Source organism: Mustela erminea, chromosome 1 (genome assembly GCF_009829155.1).
Source record: "Mustela erminea isolate mMusErm1 chromosome 1, mMusErm1.Pri, whole genome shotgun sequence".
Lineage (NCBI taxonomy): Eukaryota > Metazoa > Chordata > Mammalia > Carnivora > Mustelidae > Mustela > Mustela erminea.
In genome coordinates this window covers 28323597-28345315 of record NC_045614.1, presented here as the reverse complement: position 1 = coordinate 28345315, position 21719 = coordinate 28323597, and the positions used below count along the sequence as shown (strand labels likewise).

The 21719-nt window shown below is 40.2% G+C and overlaps 1 protein-coding gene across 7 annotated transcripts in view; it reads left to right on the top strand.

The window, feature by feature from the left end:
- Positions 1 to 21719, top strand: part of FHIT (fragile histidine triad diadenosine triphosphatase) — a 1423921-nt gene that overhangs the window by 1226331 nt on the left and 175871 nt on the right. For all 7 annotated transcript variants that reach the window (XM_032359195.1, XM_032359190.1, XM_032359186.1 and 4 more), the window contains one exon: positions 12660 to 12728. In XM_032359195.1, coding sequence (XP_032215086.1) covers positions 12660 to 12728 — 69 coding nt within the window. The remainder of the gene's footprint in view (positions 1 to 12659; positions 12729 to 21719) is intronic.

The following is a 21719-nucleotide window of genomic DNA, read 5'->3' as shown; positions in this document are numbered from 1 at the left end:
ATGCAACAGGACGGTCAGCCATTGAATGGCCCTCCTTGACCAAAAGTTAATTCTAAAGGTTAAAAGGCAGGGGAAGATCATCATAGATGGTTTACCTCACTTCACCTCCTGTACAACCTAGTCTGACCCATGCCATGAAGGGGAGACTACCTGCTAAGTGTTCCTTAAAGGGCCTCACCGCTGGAGACTCAGGTCTAGGGTCAGATTCCTGGAAAATTGGAGTCGTTGCCAATGCAGTTGGGTGCACCTATGACCCCCCCACCCCCCACAGGAGAGATTGGACTAGGTGATACAATGCAGTGTGTCTTCCATTAATGGCCAGTCCATATGGAACCGTGGAAATGGAAGCTAGCCACCGTGCCGTTCTGGACTAAAAGAGTTTAGTCAACATAAATCCCAGGGCTTCATTCGCTGAAATCACCCAGGAAAGGAAACATTATTGATTTCTCATATTATCTAATTTCTGGGCACTGCCTATGGAATCACTCTGTCTCATTGAACAATAAAGTATATTATGAGAAAAACGAGAGACGGTTCCAGGGCTTTCCTCACTGCCTGTTTCCTTTTTTATTATTATTGCCTTAGCAGCATTCATCGTTGGAGCCTCAAAGCCACCAGACAGGGTCCCACAAATCTCCCTGGCTCCTTGTGTGGGAGCCAGGCTGGGATGATATGCAGTCCTCTGGTTGCTCCCAGTGTCATCATTCTAGACCCAAACTGAGATATGATTGAGGAGGTCCCGATAAAACTGGGGATCATTGGCCTAATCGGAGTCATTTATCCTGTCTTGAGCTATCAAATCAGTGCTCTTGGGTTACAGGCCATTGGGTGGGGGTGGTTCTTTCCTGGTATATTTCACAATGATTACTTTGAAAAGAATATCATTTCTGAAGTTCGTGCTCTATGGAGTATCCAAGTAGAACATTTGTAAGAAGCAGCAGCTCCACTTAGTAGATCTGTGGGTTCAGATTTGGCCCATCCTGCAAGAGGACGTCTTTTTTAAAAGCATGACTCACAAATCAATACCTGCTCACTTGAGTTAGAAGGAAAATGTTACCCTCCAAAAGATGGTTCTGCCTAATTTGTGAATTCCGGAACATTAGAAAACAAGAAAGCATATGTACCAAGAGAAAAGCGGCATGTGAAAAAAAAAAAAAAATCCAAGGGAGAAATAGGATAAAATTTGGATCGTGCTAAATTCTATTTATGCTGAATGTTGTATTTTGTTGGAGTCGTATGTGAAAATAGCCATATTGAAATGGTGAAAATCTTATATTCAACTCATGTTAAGGAAAGAGAATGTTCCTTTGAAAGATTTTGCGGTAACATTTAAAGCAAGAAACTAATTATTCATAACAAATCACAAAATGGTAGGAGAGGGGGAGGTTCACTTAGAAACATTTCCCTGCTTGCTGTTGTTCCTATGGTAAGTAAACAGCACCATCTCAAAATGTCGCATGCGGACTCAGAGATATTTATGCATATTAAAGAAACACAACTTTTAACTATGTAAAATGATTCCCTCCTGACAACGTTTAAATAGTGTGCCAACCCACCAATAAAGCAGGCTGACAGGTCATGAAGGGATGCATTTCATCATTACTCCCAGAGGCTGAGTATCTGGGTCTTATCACACCGCAAAGGATCTTTGTTCCTTGATTTTATCTGGCACTTTTTTTTATTTTTTCTCTCTGGTTGAACAACCCAGTTGTCACTGTTGGACAAAGAGAAAAGAAATATATCATTATGCTTTAGTTATTTTTAAAGCACCTGCTTTTTGGAACACAATTTGCAAAAATTATTTGAAATAGATTAACCTTTTGAAATGATAATGGCATAAAATTATATTAAGTAATTTTCTTAAAAAATAACTCACATTGAAAATAAAGTGTGACACCATCAGAGTGAAACCCAGCTTAGGATCTTGTCTGGATTCGGTTACTTCTGGGTGATTATTTGATACTCAAATTATGTGTCTGTTTTCCCACCCAGGAGTGTCCATCTTGCTGTAGCCTGACGTCCCGTGAACTTGTAGGTCTGCCTCCTAGTCTCTCTGAAAGCACTAGAAAGGGAAGTAGCACAAGCTTGCCCTTCATGGTTGACCTTTCTGGGCTTCTCATCAATTTTATTTAAACCAGATATTAAAGGTGAAAACTATGGTAGTGATGCACTCGGCTGGTGAGATAATTAGGAAGAACCATTTCCATAATTACTATGTCACTGTCTCTGGAGGGACATGAAAGCTTGTCCTGTCCCTTTAACAGGACAAGTTGCTAATCCCCTTAACATTTTTTTCCCTTTGGACTGATAATATTTCACAATTTTTTTTTTTTTTTTTTTTTTTTTTGCTTTGTAAAATATTCCTAAAGGGAGGCTTAAGCAATAATGCACAGATTATGGAAATGATGCTCATTAAGTAGAGGGCAAGATTTCTAGAAAGCCACAGAGCTGTCTCGAAACATGTAACCTCCATTAGAGGCTTCATTTGAATGTTTATTCATGGAGCAGTAAACGTTTATTATTATACATTTTATTGAAACATAAATTAAAGAACTGTAATTATGTGTATGGCAAACAGTAAAGCAATGTGCATTTGTCACAGAATGAGTAAGACAAGGAAAAATGCCATAATTGTTTCATTTGCATCCAAATCCTTTATTGTATACCCAACAGAAAAATACCCAGAGGGAATAACTCTGTGGATTAATGTTCTGATACGGTGTATAAATAAAAAAAAAATACATATTCTAGATATTCTTTCTAGCAAAGAGAACATCCTAGAATTAATTTGTCAAGGTTACAACTTATCCAAAGAAAGGGTGGGTTTCTTCTTTTCTCCTGAGAGAGAACCACAATGACTCTTATTAAAGTTAATGCTGAGCAAAGAATACGTCCCCTTGGCAGTCTCTGCAGTGCTGATTGTTTTCAGGATGAGCTATTTGCTCCAGACACTCAAGCATATTTGAGGAGTTTTTAAAAAGGACTTACATGAAGCTGGAAAGACAAGACCTTCAAACTTTTTACACTTTTGTAAAAACAAAAAATACCATTGATTGGGAAAGAAAGGAAAGTGCAATGTAATCACCATAGCTCTACACGGGCCATATCCTGGTGTGTGCAGGAACGCTTAAGCAGAGGGAAAAGACCAGAGTAGCCAAGAGAAACTATGTATGTGAGGTTTCTTTTTTCTTTTTCCTAAAGCAACCTAACAAATAAAGGCTTAGCAATCACCTACTAGCCATCCATCTATCCACTCATCCACCCATCCAACCTGTTCACCTGTCGAGGATTTATTTACATAATATAGAATGTAGGATTTGGGGTAAGGAAATAATCAGAAGAAAAATGCAGTCAGCAATAACCCAGAGTTCCAGACTAATGGAAGAGAAGTACCTGTAATTATTGATACTGTATAGTAAAAAGCAAACCTTGAGATACATACAAATCAGAGGAGCCCTGGAGAGTTTGAAGGGTACACAGAGAAGGTGGCATTGAACTGGCTCTTACAAGTTGGGGGGAAATGGGAGAGAAAGAATGAGAAAGGAACTCCACATAGAGGGAGGAACATTGTGAGATTTTTCTTATCAAGGATAGGTACTGTAAACACAGAAGCCACCACAATTGCTGATAAAAAAATCAAGGATGACAAATCTGGAGACATTCTTTGAATCTCTTCAAAGTCATTTTACTGGAATTGTCACTAAGGCATTCTATCTGCCCAGCAGCAGACAGAACCCTCGCATGTATGGCTGAACGGGGAGACTTTCTTGTCCTTGAGTTGGTCTACCTGGTTGTTGCATGAGCATGCCCTTCTGCCAGAGAAGTGACCAGAATTGCATGGGTTTATCACAGTTTTATAAATCTTGAGTTTGTCAACTTTTCTTTTTTCTCTTTTTTTCCAATTTATTTTATTTTATCTCTTTTCTGTGTTCAAAAATTCATTGTTTATGCACCACACCCAGTGCTCCATGCAATACGTGCCCTTCCTTCAGAGTATCAGCCATGCTCAAGCAACTGCCTATGTCTTTCATGAGACAGAAGAAACACCTTGTTTTTCCTGTGCTCAGATCATCCCATTTAAGTTGAGGAAAAAAAATAGAATATAAAAAATAGAAATATAGGAAAAAGAAATAAGGAAAAAAATAGAATATAAAAGGAAAAAAAATAGAACATAAAAAGCCATTTCAGTTAAAAAACAAAACAAAACAAAAAAAACCTCCCAGAATTTGTGGAGACCCCATTGAGTTTTTTGGCTTAACAATTGTGTCTTCAAGCCATACATCAATGATGGTGCGCCAATTGTGAGTTAGAATAATACATCATGAGAAGGACAGTGCTCTCATGATATATGGGCACAGTACATCATTTCAGCATCACGGCTTTGATGATGTATGGCTCCAAACCACAATGAGAGTTTAAAGGAGCTTTTAGCGACCAGACAGCTTTAAATTTCAAATTTTCTAAAAATTAAGGTCTTCTCAAGTCAAATAAAAGCAAGATGATGGAATCTGTTGCTGTATTAAGTGTCCCTGCCCTCTGAGAGCCTGGGCATGTGTCTTTCCCTCCTGGCTGTAAGCTCAGAACATAGAAATAATGGGCAGAACATAGAAATAATGGGAAGGCTCTTCTTCCATTTTTCCTTCATAAGAGCAGAAGCTCAGAGAACTGAACAGACAAGAGCTATGTTCAAGGCGTCTGTTTTGCCCATCTATTCCCCCCCCCCCACCATCTTCTGCACGGCAAACCCAAGTAGCTCATCATCGTAGTGAAGTACTGGGTCACAGGAGATGATTTTCTGTTTTCTTCATTTTAAAGAGGGCTTCTGCTGAAACACAGAACAAAATGAGCACATAAAAAGTCGAACGACTTCCTTACCCATTGCTCACCAATTCAAAACAGGGCCCACAGGAAGACAAACTGGCCTTTTCTATCATTTGTCTTTGTAAAACCAATGCACTGATTGCAAATGAGAAGACAACTCGAAGGTGACTGACATCTGGGCTGTTCACCCAGAGTGGGAAATGGGGGCTGTTGCTTAGCTCCATCCCCATTCCTGTCTTAACGATGCGTCTATAAGATGCTGATGTTGCTGAGGAAAATATACCGCTTTGCTTAAAAACCGCTCACTTTTGGGGGCAAGGAAATCGCTATCCATTAAGAAAGCAGGTGTTGGAAGAACCTCCCCTCCTCCTCTGTTTTTTAATCCTACCGCAGTAAGCGGAACAAAATGAGGAATCTCCCTACTGTTTGTATAATAGGCCCAAACAGGAACAGCAAGAGACAATTACATTTCAGTGGCTTCTTCCATTTTCCTTTACTAAGTGAATTAGAGGCAAGCATGGCGGTGGAGAGGCTGCCATGTGGAGAGAAACATCTGGGCAGGAGGAATTAACACAATCTCCCTGCCCATTATCTTGCCTCTAGTTTTTTCACTCCTTTAGCTTCCTCCACAGATTCTAATTCTCAAATTACGATAGATTTTCAATGTCTGCCTCTTACTCCTCCCTGACTTCCAAAAGGCAAAACATCCTGTTTTCACCAAATAGAACTTTTTTTTTTTTTGGTCTCAAAAAAGTTCTGTGCTCCCCCCACTTCTTATGTAAGTAGCTTACCTATATAATCTGGGTATCAAAGAGGAGAAATAAACACATCACCCGTTATTCTGAGGCTGTCAGTTGAACCGTCTCAAGACCTGGTGTCTCGAGAGAGGTGGATTATGTCATCGCTGGTTTGAAGATTCCCCTAAAATTAATCTGCTTCTTTTCTATAAAGAGAACACTGACACATCATTTAATGACTTTTTTTTTCTCATGAGTCAGATGCTTTACTTAAACATCTGTTGTACTATCGCACCATTCATCCATCCGCTTCTTAAGTCATTGTCAATTATACCAAGAGCTACCATATCTGTGAGAACAGTATATTCTTGTAACTGTTCACAGTGCTGTGGGCACATTAGCACATCCAAAACACGAAGACATAAGAGCTATGACTGTCTCCATTTTTCTAGAGGTGGAAATGAGGCTTACTGAGAACCAGTGAATTGTCCAGGGTCACCAAATCGATCATAGTGGCGGAGCGGAGATTCTCACGCAGTTTGGTGGGATGTCTACATGCTGTCTGTGTGACACCACTGTCCTTCCCAACTACACAACCAGCATTTGGGTGAAACGTGTGTCTGGGTGTATTTGGAATAGTCCAGGGTTAGGCCTGTCATCATAAACAGGCCAGTGTATTTGTGAATAGTGCCTCTTTTCACGCTCAGAAGTTCCACTGTAGACAGTAAATGCTGTGGTGCCCTAACTAGCAGCATGGTTCTTGCTAGGCAGTCCTACTTCTGCTGATTCTAAGTATTCTCACCTGCCTCTACTAGGCAAACAGAGAAGGAAAGGCAGGAGGCTGGCTTTGGTGATGTTCTTGAGACAAGGTGGCCGGCTAACTCTGCTCATGGGCTTATTGCCATTTATGTATCTTTTTTGGAGAAATGCCTATTCCTACTTCTCCTATTTTTAGCTGGAATGTTGTCTTTTCTTACGTTGTAATAGTTCTTCATATGTCCCATATACCGGGCCCTATCAGATATATGATCTACAAACTGTTCTCCCATTCTGTGAGTTGACTCTTCAAGTTTCTTGATGGTAGCCTTTGAAGCCCAGTGTTTTACATTTAGATGATGACCGTCCTCTTCCACTTTAAGGACCCTGGGCCCAGGTGAATAATCTGAGATCGTCCATACTCTTTCCCTTTTACGAGCAACTGGTTAACAACCTTAATCTTTCTACAACCTACTTCTCCCTTGCCAAGGAACCTAATATATTCACAAGTTCAGGGGATCAGGGTGTGAACATACTGGAGGGGTCATTCCCTGCCCCATGATCTGCAGTGGTGTTTGTTATTCTTTAGAATCAGATTCGCCTTCTGAGGTCACTCATTGATCTGATGTGAGGAGGTTCAAGTGGCAGCAGCTGGTGGTTGCAGGACACTATTTATGGAGGAGCCCAGCTCTCTCCCTCTAGTCTTCCCCCACCCTTTCCCCTTTGCCATGACTGTATTGCTTATAATGAAAACGCACTGTATTCCAGCAAGGGCAAAAGACACCAGTGTGACAACATCGACCATCCTCAAGTAAGTATGAGGTAAAGTAGGTGTGTTCAAAAGGGAAGGAGAAGCTCCATAGCACAAAAGAGGCAGAGCCTACAAAAATGTTGGCAGGGTATGAAAACTCAGAGAGATCCTCATTTGGAGGAAAACTGAGAGAGAACAGGGTTTTTAAAGCTAAAATGTGCTGAAGCACAGGGGCCGAGAAAAGGTAGATCTCCTGCTTGATGGAAAGAACTTCAGTTTAATAAATGAGAGAAGTGGAGACTTGTCATTGAACAACTTCGTTCATCTGTATGATATCGGGCATGTCTTCCAACTAGGAGGAAGTAAGATAGAAATGGAACTCAGGAGATAACACTGCTCCAAGTGAATTGAAATTTCTATGCAAAGGCTGGTTCTAACCCATGATCCCAAAAGGACTTGCAGATGTGGTCAAAGACATGACTCAAAAATCACAGAGCTTGAGAGAGGCATCAAGGAGCTGCAGCAACGAGGTGTCCTTGAATTTGGAGTGTGTATGTGGGGGAAGCTGTGTGGTCTCCTAAGAGATGGTGTCACGACAGACTCGGGTTCAGATTTCAGTGCTTGGTTCACTCTCTTGCGGGAGCTTGGCAAGTTGCTTAACCTCGTTGGGCCTACTTTGCACCTGGAAATGGTAATGAATTTGTTAGTCACCTTTTGGGAGTATTAGAAGGCTTCATTGAAATGGTTGCAAATCATCCTAGGACTGGTAGGAAGCAAGCCTTCAATAAATGCTCACAGCAATTTCTGGTACTGAAGATAACAATGATCATTGTGGAAACCAGCAGGCTGAGGAAACTTCAGCCAGTATTTCCACAAAAGTGATTTCTGTCCTCCACCGCCCATATCACCATTGATTTCTTTGCACGACTCCTTTTCCTTAGATAGTTGTCTGTGTTTATTTATCTCCCTTTCCTCACCTTCCTCTCTCTCTTAATCCATATCAGTTTTTTTTGTTTTTTTTTTAAATAATAGCTTTATTGAGATATAATTCACATGCCATCAAATTCACTCTTTCAAAGTGTATAGTTCCAGATTTTTCTAGAATATTCACAATGTTGTGCAACCATCACGACTAAATAATTCCAGAATATGTTCATCATCCCCAAAAGAAACTCATGCCCATTAGCAGTAACTCCTCATTCTTCCATGGAAAATGCTAATCTACTCCCTGTCTGTATGGATTTGCCTATTCTAAACATTTCACAAATGGAATCAGACAATATTTGGCCTTTTATGCCTGGCTTCTTTCATGTTGCATAATTGATTTAGCATAACTCTTTGACTTAATGGTTCTTCATTTTTGTTTATGGCTGAATCATGTTCCATTGTCTGGCTGTACCGCATCTTATTGATGCATTCACGACTTGATGGATATTTGGTTTGCTTTCCCTATTTGGCTATTGTGAATAATACCGCTATAAATATTCATGTGCAAGTTTTTGTGTGGACATAGGTTTTCTTATCTCTTAGGCACATGCTTAGGCGTAGAATTCTGGGTTTACATGGAAACTCTGTTTAACTTTTCAAGGAAGTGTCAAGCTCTTTTCCAAAGCAGTAATACTCTTTCACCTTTCTGCCAACAGTGTAGGAAGGTTTTAATTCTCCATATTCTCGCCAACACTTGTTATTGTCTTGCCTTTTTTTTTTCTCTCTAATTGCCATTCTGTTGAATATAAGGCAATATTTTCAGTGTGGCTTTGCTTTGTATTTCACTACTGACTAACGATGTTGACTCTGTTTTTAGTTAACTGTTTATCACCCTGATTGCACTGAAACCAACTCAGGTTTTCAACATTGACACTGATGATTATTCCTTCCTTCTTGAAATTTCTTCCTCTCTCAACTCTAGCACTGACACTTCCCTGACTCTCCACACCGTATCCTGAGTTTTATTTTCCTTCCCAAACTTCAAATGTTTAAGTGTCCCAATTCTGAATTTTTATCTCTGCCCACTATTTATTTTTCCCCAACACTTATCTTTACCTGCAATTAAATTGTGTATTTATTTACTTGTATATATTGCATTACCTATTGGAATGTAGGTTTGTTGGGGGAAGGACTTTGTCTTGTTTGGTACTGGTTCCTAGAGTAGTACCTGGTTATAAATAATTTTGCATGAATAACTGTACTAGAAGAGTATAAATAGATGTTATATAAATAAGGACCCAAGATCTCCATTATTAAATAAGTTTCCCAGTTGCTAATTGAACATAATTAAATGCATTCAGTGTGGTTCTTGTCTAATACCTTAATATGCTTATGAGCCTTGTGAAATTTTACTTGACCATGAAACATTTTTTAGTGTGAAATAATATGTCATGGCTTTTCTGAAGTATTCTTCTAACTCAAGCAGCTAAACTGCTTGAAACACTAGCAAAATTTAAATTCTAGCAAAAAATAAACCCTGGTAAAATTTTGGGAGGGCTTTGTTAAGTAGAAGTTTTGCTATCACTTAGAAAGGTAAGTGGTGATCACCAAGGCTCCGTATGTACTCACAAAGGACAAGTTATGTCCAAATACCGCCATGTGTGCCTTCATAGTGCTTTGTTTGTTTTGTTTTGCTGGAATACCATTCTATTGAAAGGCCATGGTAATGGTATTTGTTCACAATAGTGAAGTTGTGAGCTGGCTTTATCATGATTTCCTTTCTCTGAGAAGTCCAGTGTGTTGTCAGGATCTCGTGATCAGTCTGTCACTTAAGAATTTATATCAAGATATCAGGCAGGGTTGAGGTCTGTGCCCTGGGGAGAATCACCTATATGGTGAGCTGTTTGTTGTCATCAGTGTCACAGTAAATCTTAGTGGCTACCAATGATCAGGAATGACATTTCCAGGACTGGGTGATAACAGAGCTTATAGAGATAGCCCTGAATACTAAACCCAGGCAGACAAGGTAAAGAAAAGGAGACACAGAATGGGCCTGGACTCTGGAGGTTCCCCTAATATAATATTAAGTCCATAGCCGGGACTGTTTCATTAGTGCACCACAACAAGCCTATCCTTAAGGATAAGGCACAGAGAGTGACCAGAGTGCAGGAAGCCAGGGAGCTTTTAGTAATAGGAGGTCTTCCATAACCCAGTAGAACAGACAAAACAGTGAGTGACTCTGGTGCCTCTGATCACTTTTGGCAGGAAAGAGCTCAGGAACCAGATGGATAGCCTAAACAGAGGACATTGTCACCACCTGGGAGTTTGCTTGAAATGCACATTTTGGGGGCCCCGGAGGTCTGTGTCTCACCAAGCGCAGATGCATGCTCAACTTTGAGAACTACCAGTCAAAACAATAGAAAGAAGCTGCAGCCGCAAACTAGAATTGTACCCACACTCCCAGGATCTTCTTAAATCTCTCCCCTTACTAGCATGCGATCCAGTCCCTGGAGGTGATCTCTACTTGGTCTGAAGGGGGAAAAAAATGATAATAAAAAAAGAAAATAAGAATAATAGTGCTGTAGCTATGTGTATTGAGTGCTGATGATGCTTTGCACAGACTTAGTGGATTTGGTTTTTTTTTTTTTTTTTGTAGATTTTATTTATTTATTTGACAGACAGAGATCACAAGTAGTCAGAGAGGCAGGCAGAGAGAGAGGAAGGGAAGCAGGCTCCGCGCTGAGCAGAGAGCCGAAGGCAGAGGCCTTAACCCACTGAGCCACTCAGGCTCCCCCAGACTTAGCGGATTTGAATCCTCTTAATGACCATGTAGGGTAGACACTGTTCCCATTCCTGCTGCAGCTGCGGATACAGAGATCCAGGCCCTTCTGAGGCAGGGGCCATGGACAGTAAGTGGTTGGTTAGGGCTGACAGCAGACAGTTGGACAGCGGAGCCCTGGTGTGGAATATCTGATTATTCCACGTACAAGGAAGATGGTGGTTGGGTGGGTGGGTGGAGAGAAAGAAAGGAGGAAAGCAGGAAGCAGGGTAGAAAGGAAGGAAGGATAAAAGGAAGAAAGGAAAAGGGAAAGAAATGAGAGAGGAAGGAGAGCTTCAGGTGTGGGAAGCAAGGGTTGAGGGAAGCCTCCTTCCCAGGTGGGCTCTTTCCTTGAACTGTGACATTTTTCTGGTCTCACCTTGAAGTCACCCAGCCTGTGTCTTTCAGAATATCCAGCCCAAGCGCATCCTCCATTGCTTTCTCCTCAGGCTTTGGTCCACGGGCAGTTTGCAAATTTATGTGTTCCCCATTTATTTGTGCCCCTTGTCTCCCTAAGCTCACGCAGTCTTTGTAACTTAAGTATACACTTGTCCCAGTTACTGAGCAATCCGTGACTGCCTTCATTGACTGGAGAATATTCTGGCAAAAAACTGTCCTTCTTTGGGGCTGTGCACTCAGGGGCTGACGGAAGCTCCTCTGCCTTCATTCACCTTGGACCGTATTGTCCCTACCTCTGCTTTAATAGCATATCATTTTTCCCTTTCTTGTGCAGCGAAGCCACAGGGACACTTAATCTCACATTCTCCAGAGGCCCTTTGGAAGCTCAGAGGCTGATCTCCGTAATCAAGAAGGGGGTGGGTGTGATCAGGGACTAAGTTTGATTCTTTGTCTGCCTCTCTACATTTAGGCTTTTCATTTTCAACATTCCTCCCCACGGTTTGTAATAAACGCAGGAACATAGCTCAAGGGCAGGAATGAGGTTATAACTTGAGCTGCGGTACAATAGAGGGCTATTTGGAAAGTAAAACTTTCAAATGGCAGTTTAGCCTTGAAGAATATACTGAATTAGATATGCGATGTGCCTTGATTCACGATCTCTGCATAATAGCATAGCTCTGTCTAATTACCTGGATGCTTCATAGACTGGAGACATGGACTGTTTAATAAATGGAACTCATTGAAGGAGCGTCGATGCTCATGAAGAGTGTGGGGACAAGAGCCACAAGCCCTGGGTTCCTGCATAGACACTGCACCTCCTGCGGGGCCCTTGACCACTACTGAGGGGTGTCGATTTCCTTACCTTAAAGGGGTTCTCAGAGTAGAAGTTGCCTCATGGGATTATTCAGAGCAGTACATGAGATCAGTGCTAGCGTAGATCTTTCTTATCACAATAGGTCAACGTTTAATAAAGGAGAACTATTTGTATTACTTTTAAATAAAATTTTGCTGGAAAAACCTTAATTCTGTAACTTGGCCCACAACCCTTTGCTACCGTCGCTTATTTGCTCCCACGCAATTCTCCCTTGGCCAAGTCTCATTTCTTGTCACTTTCAGAGTCACTGTGGTCACCTGTCACTTCACAGCACTGGCTAACTATAGCCAAGACTGACAGCTATGAATAATTCCACAGACCCCCCTAAAAATGTTCTGGCATTTTCACTCCAATTCTCATCCATGCCACCACATTGTTCTCTCTTGTTTTAGGCCTCTCTATTCTCCATGGATTTCAGATACGGTTACTGAAGGTGAACATCCTCCTCCTCTGAAAAATAATCTAGCAGGAACCAATGTGAAGTAATTGGGCTTCATGGGAGCATCACTGTCAAGTCTAGAAATATATGGGGAGATAATCACATTTCATTTTTTTTCCTCTCTCATTCATTTTCAGCATGTTCACGTCCACATTCTTCCGAGGAAGGCTGGAGACTTTCAAAGGAATGACAGCATCTATGATGAGGTGGGTCCTTCTCTCTGATCTATTGCGTGATCACAGGGGCTGTCGGTGTGAGGAAATCAAGCTGATGAACCAGGTATCACCCTGGATCTATGGGCTTATGTGGGATTCTGCCCAATATGACTTCGGAAGTGGCAGGAGAAGCCAAGGAGCCAAGAACGTCCATGACAGGAACCAAAGACAAATGAATTATAATGATTTTTTTTTTCCAAATGAAATGTGGCAGAAACCAAGTGTCCTTGTGATTTCCTCCCTCTCATTTCCAAGGACACTAAATATTGTGTGGAGATACAGCCCAGAGTCTCCACAGGAGAAAATCTATAGTGCTGCTGACCAATGAAAATCAAGCCAACTCATAGATTATTTTTCTAGTCAAATGCTCCATTTAATTTTAACTCAGCTTCTCTCCCCTAATAACATTTATTCAAAGTGGAACTTTGAATTATCATCCACAGAACCTAGTAGGCTTGAATAATAGGAGTGCTGCCCATGTATCGTAAACATTTGAACAGCGAACTGATTTCTGGATATTTCCATTCAAAAATATAAATGTGAAACCACTTATAGAGACGAAGTAGAAAGGCGATCTGCTCCTACGGTCCTCTACCTGGGGAACTTTGGGGGTCTGTGTGCACCATGTGGGGTAAATAACCTATAATGGATATGCTGGTGTAAAATCCTAGATGGATGATTCAATTTAACTACTTATTCTAGCCAGGGAAGGGCACATATGTTCCCCAAATGATCAGGTGGCAGAGGTGCCCCCAGTGCTTGCTTGGAAAGGGTTTTGAGGCTGTTTCTGGATGAAATAAAGACAAATGCTGTGATTGATTAGCTGTGTCTACCACAGGTGTCAGATAGGAAAGGGGTACCAGTCCTGCCATCTTTTTGACACTACTCTTCTAACCACTGGAGAACAATGCTTCAAGTACATTTTTTAAAAAAATTTTGGTTGTTCATCGTGTGGCCCTATCCCTGTGATTATCTCCACCTGGTTTTATATTTGTAGGGTTTTTTTTTTTTTAGTGTGTCTTTTTTTGTATTTGTAGTGTTTCTTTGCAGTAATTGGATATTGAAATGGCTACCAAGACCCTAAAATAAAGAATGAGAGGTCATCAGTTAATAACGAGACTTACAATTAATTTTTCTGGGACTCACTGGTTCCTCAGAGGTGACTGGTGATCATGCTTTTGGGACAGCCCTCACTATATTGTGCCTCCTGTGAGCTGTAATAGGCCTGTGCCGAGTGGAAACCTTCTTGTCACACCAGTAACTAGAGTACTGGCTTTTGGTTCCTAAATTCCCAAGTACTGGCTTTTGGACCAATTGCTACAAATCTCCACTCCCCAGAGATCCCATCTCTAGACATTCTGACCCAGCAGATTGTGGGGGCACATTGGAATCAGTAAGTATGGGAGCATAAGAAAGTGCCCAGGAGATTCTGATTATGGCTAGATTTGGGAATAGTCTCCCAAATCTCTACTTTCTGAAAGTTCTATCCTATAATATTATAATTTGAACTTGTTTTCGTTAGATGTGGAATGTGACTTGGAGTTAGTAAGGGCTTAGTTCAAGCTGGAAGAAAATCAGAATTATGGAGTAATTATAAAGAGATGCGTTTTTTAAAAAATATGAGTACTGATCTTATTAACATAAACTAAGGTTAATAAAATGTTGCCAAGTACAGGCTATTTTAATGAATAAATTAGCACATGATTTATATACAAGTGAATATTGCTAAAGTGTTATTAAAAGTGCTTGAAAACACTGTTTTCTTAGGCTGAACTGTCACCTTGAAATCTTATTTATATTCTAAATGCACTTGTGACAGGAGCTATGGGGCTACATTTCAGCCCAGTCTGAGACACGATGTCCAATGCTGAGGGTGGCATGTGTCCTTTCTCCCTCCCTTACTCTTTTGCCCTTGTGTGCGTGCTCTCACAGCATCTCTGGCCCCATAGATGAGGCAACACATGTTCCTGCTTCAACCTATTTGGAGAAGCATCTCAGGAGATGGAATTACTGTAAGAGCTCTATTTTTTTTTTTTCAATTAACTGTTAAGTCTTGCAGTATAGACAGTACCCACTAAGGGAGATTGTGGTATAAAACTATGAAGGGATTGAACTTCAGAGACAGGCAGAATTAGGTTTAAATTCAAGTGCTACCTGCTAATTTTGTAACATAGGGCAAGGCATTAAAGCTCTGTGTTTTATCTTTAAAAATGGAGATAACACCCTTCAAAAGCTCGTTGTACGAAACATATGATATACTGTACCTAAAAAGCTCATTGTGGGGATTGGTACCTACTAGGCATTTATTAATAGGTAGTGGTTCTATTCTTATTATGATCATTAATTTTGTTTTTCAAAGGACTAGCAGTTGGTGGGTAAAGGCAGAATTTATATTCAAAGCCAGGACATTGGATGCTTCCATTCAATACTCTTTTCAGGGGTCAGATTTCCAATTTTCCCTCTGCCTTTCATTACTCTTTCTCAGATTCATCTTCCTCTTTGTGCAAAAATATACTTTTCCAGTTTCAGCACGTAATAAGATAATGTCTAGAAAGTGGCACCAGAAACATGAAGCATTGCACAGGCATTATTGGTACAAGACATAATGTGCATTAGACTGAGTGATCTTAATCAGAAATGATGGAGTGATGAGGGACAGCATTCTTTATGCTGATGGGAGCACTCATTCTAGATTACGTATCTGTCCATGAAATACAGCAAACAGACTTGCTTGGAGGGTGGGGAGTGGGAACGGGGACAACAGGAGAGGGGGCTCCATAAAAAGCAATTGTGTTCCTTCTACTGTGGAAACAGAAAATGATGTGTAAAGGAGTGTCAGATTATAGATCAGCTAAGAATGTGGGGTTCTCCCTGGGCCCTGTTTGAGGAGAGAGAGTGACAAACTGGAGAAGGTTCACAGAAAGATGATTGGGATGGCAGAGTCTGGACATGTTGATCTGGGGAGTAGTGGAAGGTAGAGATATTTTGTCTGGAGAAGGGTGGACTTGCAGGGGGAAGGCAGTGACAGAGTCATTATTTCTAAATATTTGCCAGTAGGTGGGAAAAGTATTAAATGATCTGTGTGTCTTTGATGGGAAGGGGGTAGAAATCTGGGGTTTGGGGGCTAAAAGGAGCCAGATATCAGCTCCATATAATAATAGATCAAATTGACAGAACTTGCTAAACACTTACAGTGCCGTGTGTGTGTGTGTGTGTGTGAGAGAGAGAGAGAGAGAGAGAAAGAGAGATTGGGGGTATGTGAGGGCTTCCTTTTCCCAGGTCCATGCAGGCACAGAGTGGATGGCCATGATTCCTCAGGAGGACTTCCACATCCAGTCCTTGGAGGGACTTCTTGGTTCTATGATTCCACTCTTTACCAATCTGGCCCATTGGATCATTCCCTTTATTTTTTGGTTAGGCAAGTTCTGTAACAACTAGTGTGAGCTGTTGCTGTAGTTGTCATCAGAATAATAGCATTTGGGTTGCTACCTAATAGGACAAAATTTTTTATGTAGCTCATAGAAATATAAGTGTAGTTCTCCTCTGAGGTATGGGTGACCATGATCTATTGATTTTTCTCATTCTCAACCTGCTTCCTACTTTTCCTCCAGTTCATGTTGCATAGGGATGGCCCACAGGCTCTGCTTGCCTCCTCATATGTATTTTATTTTTCCTGCAAAATATTTTTTAATGACTTTGAATGGTGTCGGGCATCTTATTCATTCTTTGGGTCACTACATCTCCCCCAACTCCCTGTCTCTTAGCAACGCTTGCCTCATATGTTTATGATACCCATCTGGCCACTGAAGCCATTTGAGTTTGAGATCTCTATTTCATCGACTGCCCCTCTTCCCTTTACCTTTCAAATGTCACCACTCCACAGGATTGTCTGTCTCCTCTACTGTGCATGTCACTTCCGTAACCTTCCGTTTTACCTCCATTGGTTCCTCACATATAGCACTATGGCCCTAGGTAAGTTCTTTAACTTCAGTATACCCTGCCTACCTCTCCAGTTTCTTGTTAATTTCATTCTCCCTCACTGCTTGCTTTTGTCAAGTACCTATTCTTGTTAGCCCACCTCAGGGCCTTGGCACTCATTGTCTCCTTTGCCTGTAACCTCCACTGGCTTCCGGTCTTCATCCACATCTCAAGCTCAAATATCAGCTCCTTGAGGGTTCTTTTCATGGATTCCCCAGCCCATCTGAGATAACTAATCTCTTATCTATCTTCACAATAATTCTATCATAATTACTATATTGATTTCCTTCTTAATACTGACCACGCTTGAAATAATTTTATAGCTTAGTAATCAGTGCCTGTGTTTCCCACTATGCTGTAGAGAGTCTTGGGAATAGGGCCTAATTGGGCAGAAGGAGGTCTCCAAGAAAATATTTGTTGAATGAATGAGTACATGAGGAATGAGGCATTGAACTAGAAGAACTTGACATCTCTGCTAGTACCTAACATAATTTAAAGGGAGAGACATCTTGCTTTTCAGGGGGTCAATTATTAACTATGGACCTACATTGGGTGAGATTCTGACATGGTGATGTCAGCCATCTGAGGCTAATTTAATGGAGAATTTATGGAACAGAATCTGCTGGTCAGAAATCCGTGTACACACATTTCCAGATCGCCGCATGTCAGAAGGACAGCAAAGTAATTATAAACCTTGTATGATGGCTAAGGAAGTCTGGGAGGCACGTGTCAACATTGATAAGTCACTTGCCTCCCCCAAAATCTAGACTCACATGTCTGCAACAAATACAGATGTGGGATTTGCTGAAAGCAGCCTCCAGAATTCTCTTCCTTTGATTTCAATCTGGATTGTCCTATCTGGGGTTATCTTTATTAGCTCTTCCTCGAGCTTTCTGTCTTGGATGTGTCTTTGTGCATTTTGATCACTAATTTATCTTCCTCATATCAGAGAATGAGTCTCCTTTTTCTCCCTCAAAAATGAGTTCACACTCCACCCTTTTCAAGGAAAAATCTCTTATAAAGTCCTTTTGGTAATGTTTTCCATGAAGATCTTATTTGTCCATTGTTCTCAAACCCTTTCTATATCCATGCTCTTTAAACTTCCATGAATTATGTGAGGCCTTCTCTGAACTCAGTGGGCCCTCCATTATCTTGACAAGTTGATGGAGATTATGATAATGACATAAATGGGTCCTTGGTTAAAAGAGAACATACAGCTAATGTGGGGGAGGGAAACACCCATTGCCTAATGCCATGGTACATCATCTCATTAACTCAGTAAGGCTTAACCTAGCTGTGTCCCAAATAAGCAAGTCTCATAACTGTATTAGACAATTCATCAAATGTTTATGGGTGACATTGAATGGTTGTTATTGTGCACTGTATATAAAACCCATTACTGATGAAGGAAGTGACTATTATTAAAGCAAATGGGAATAGCAATCAGCAATTGGACAATTCAACCATGAATTTCATAGACAGAGCAACTGTGGGTTCAGGCATGTCATGGGAAACAATTGCTTGGCTTAACACAATGCATGAACAAAATCAATTTGCTAAAATGCAGGTCATTTGGCCCTGAGGGCTGGAGAAAACTATTATATTGCTGATAATATTTATTGTTGAACTTGGATCTCTTTCACACACCATTTGACAATGGGCTCAAAGTCCATGGGTCCCCAGTTGACTCCAAAAGGGAAGGAATGTTTCAGTGAGACAGTTAATTAGCTTTCCCCCCCCTTTTGAGTTCAATGATATCTTCATACTGAGTAATGCATTTTTTACTGTTTGAGAATTTTGGAATGAAAACTTGGTTACCTCTTGTTAAGAATAAAACAGAAACTAACATGGAGGACATTGGGAAATGGGGAGGAGAAGGGAGTTGGGGGAAATTGGAGGGGGAGACAAACCACGAGAGACTATGGACTCTCAGAAACAAACTCAGGGTTTTGGAGGGGAGGGGGTTCGGGGTTGGGTGAGCCTGACGGTGGATATTAAAGAGGATACATATTGCATGGAGCACTGGGTGAGGTGCACAAACAATGAATTTTGGAACACAGGCACACACAAAAAAAGCTTAAAAATAATAAAACAGAAACTGTGGGTTCTTCTAAATTCATGAGAACTTTCAAATTTTTCTTAAAAGAATTTTAATTGCAGCATAGTTAACATATAATATTACATTAGTTTTAGGTGTATAACCTAGCAACTTGAAAATCATATACATTATGAAATGCTTGCCATAGGAAGTGTAATTATCATCTGTCACCATACAAAGTTATTATAATGTTATGAGAACTTCTACCTCAAAGAATCTGGATGTTGTATAACCAATAAAAATATATAGTTAGTGGTAATTTAATGATCTTTGACATCAAATTCTCCCTGTGTGGATCTCTAAGTATTCTTTGCTTATCTGTTTTAAGTATAAGAGAATTGGGTCGACATCTGGTTTATCCTTTCCTAGCTCAGATTATTACTCAGATGTCTCTGTTTCTTGGAGAGAGGAACACAAGGTTAGCAAAGAAGCATTTACCCGGTTAAAAATTATTTCTGCCCATTTTTCCTAGTAGAAATAAGAATTCAGGGAGTATACAAGTCATGTTAGTTACTTTTGACTCTACACATATGAAATGTTGAGAAGCATGCAGTGTTATAATGGTGGGCTGGGGACCTCCAGGGATAATCCTGCAGTCACTGGATACAAAAGGAAAAACACTGAAGGAAGGCAGAAGAGTGGCTGGTGATGAGAAGGACAGGTATCTATAGGATGTACCTCAAGGCAAAGGTTGACACCACTATGATTTTTCTTGAAATAGGCCTTGACAACTTCCACGGTATACCAGTCTTGTCAGAACTGCTCTTCTCTCTCATTTGAATGTGCTTAATTGCATATTAATAAACAATGAGCAGCAAAAAGTTAGTCACATGTCATTCTATCCATCATACCAAAGTAAGTCCATTCCATGTTTTCTGAATACAGCTTTATTGCCGAGAGTCTTTTCTGCCTTCCCCAGTGAATCCTGTCTCCAAACAGACCTATCCCAGTAGAAATCAATAAGATCACGCTAGATAAGATGCTTTAAGAAGTCTTCGTTGCTGAGATCTTTCTGTCGCAGTTGTGTTTTTAGTAATACAGTGACTACTGCAATCAAACCTCAACTAACATCAGTAAATAGAGATTGGACCATTTGTGTATTTTTCCATTTTAAAATTAAGTTTATATTCAAGGCTTTTGACAAAACTATAACAGTTACTTCATAAGAGTGTCGAAAAATATTCAGTAACTTAGGAGCCTGTGACCCGCTAAAAAAAACTATCAATATCACACATAAGAATTTTTTCTAAATCTATTTTGCTTGAGAGTTTTGAGAGAATAGGGATTACTGGAAGAAAAAAATATGTGCAGAAGTGGATAAGTACAGCAAGAAGGAAAGAAATATGATTAAGCATTGACACTTTTCTGTCAATATAAATTATAATGGCCTTAGGGCTCCTGGGATGGCTCAGTAAGGAGTCCAACTCTTGATCTCAGCTCTGGTCTTGATCTCACAGTCATGAGTTCAAGCCCAATGCTGGGCTCCATGCTTAGCATGGAGCCTACTTAAAAAAAATTATAATGACCTCAAAGAAAAAGTTCCCTAAACATTTGACTTGATCTCTGTTTTAAGGACGAAAAGCCAAATAAGCAAGAATTAAGGGCGAAAGAAAGAATAAAGATGAATACAATTTTTAAGCCCCAAAGCACTTGATTTTTTTTCTTTTTGCTTTTCAATTATCAACTGCCAAATTTTTTGGATAAAAGAATGATATACCTAATTAAAATAGTCTTTATGAGTAAGTCTTATTACCCATTAGCTTTGAGCAGGACCTATTCTTTGGATCTATCTTGTGTTACATGCCAGTGGAGAAGAGTAGATCTCCAAGTTACCTGCTTCAGAAAAGGTATATAGGGCTCTAGAAACATAGCCTGGTCTTTGGAATCCTAGCTCATGTGCCCACAGTATGGCTATACTGTCACCCACAATATGACTATACTGATGTCTCCGTCAGGTGATATCTCTCACAATGTTCCGTTCTGTACTTCCCATACTGTGTGTTAGAGCAGCATTGCAAAACAGAATATAATGTGAGTTACACATGAATTTAAAAATGTTTCAATAGCCACATTAAAACAAGTGAAAAGAAATCGGTGAAAATAATTTAGTGATATCTTTTTTAACCCAGTATAACCAAAAGATTATCATTTAATCATGTAATTGATGCAAAATATATTTTTTTAAGAGAGAGAGAGTAGGAGAGAGAGAGAATTTTAAGCATGCTGGGCCTGGAGTCTAACTCAGGACTCGATCTCACAATCAAGGATCACAGTTGAGATCATGACCTGAACCAGAACCAAGAGTTGGACGCTTAACCAACTGAGCCACCCAGGTGCCCCAATACAAAGCATTATTAATGAGATATTTACATCCTCTTTTTGTTTAAGTCTTTGAAATTCAATATGTATTTCATATTTCAAACACATCTCAATTTAGACTAGCTACATATGGCTAGTGGCTAACAAATTGGAAAGTACAATTTCAGGCTTGATTAAATCCAAATAACTACATTAGCTTTCATAAAGTGTAATTTTAATGCAAATCCTCTTAATTTTTTCACCCCACCTTTCCATATCCAGATGATAATAATTTATTTTTCCTGGTCCTTAAAACCATAAGATAACACAAGATATATGTCATCAAAAGGTTGAGTTAGGGCCTATCATCCTTAATCAAATGCTTTGTGTACGTGTAACAATGAAATGACCTCAGAGATGACCAGTTGGATTCCTCTACACAGTCTATTTTCATTTTTCTTCTAATTTATCTTTATTCTACTAATTTCACCAGGGGTTGACAAGATAATCCATGAATTTTGGAGGATAGATGAGCCACTGTTTTGATCATTATTTCTTTGGACCGTTGCTTCTCTATGAGTAGCATAATCAACCATTATTCAGGTGGC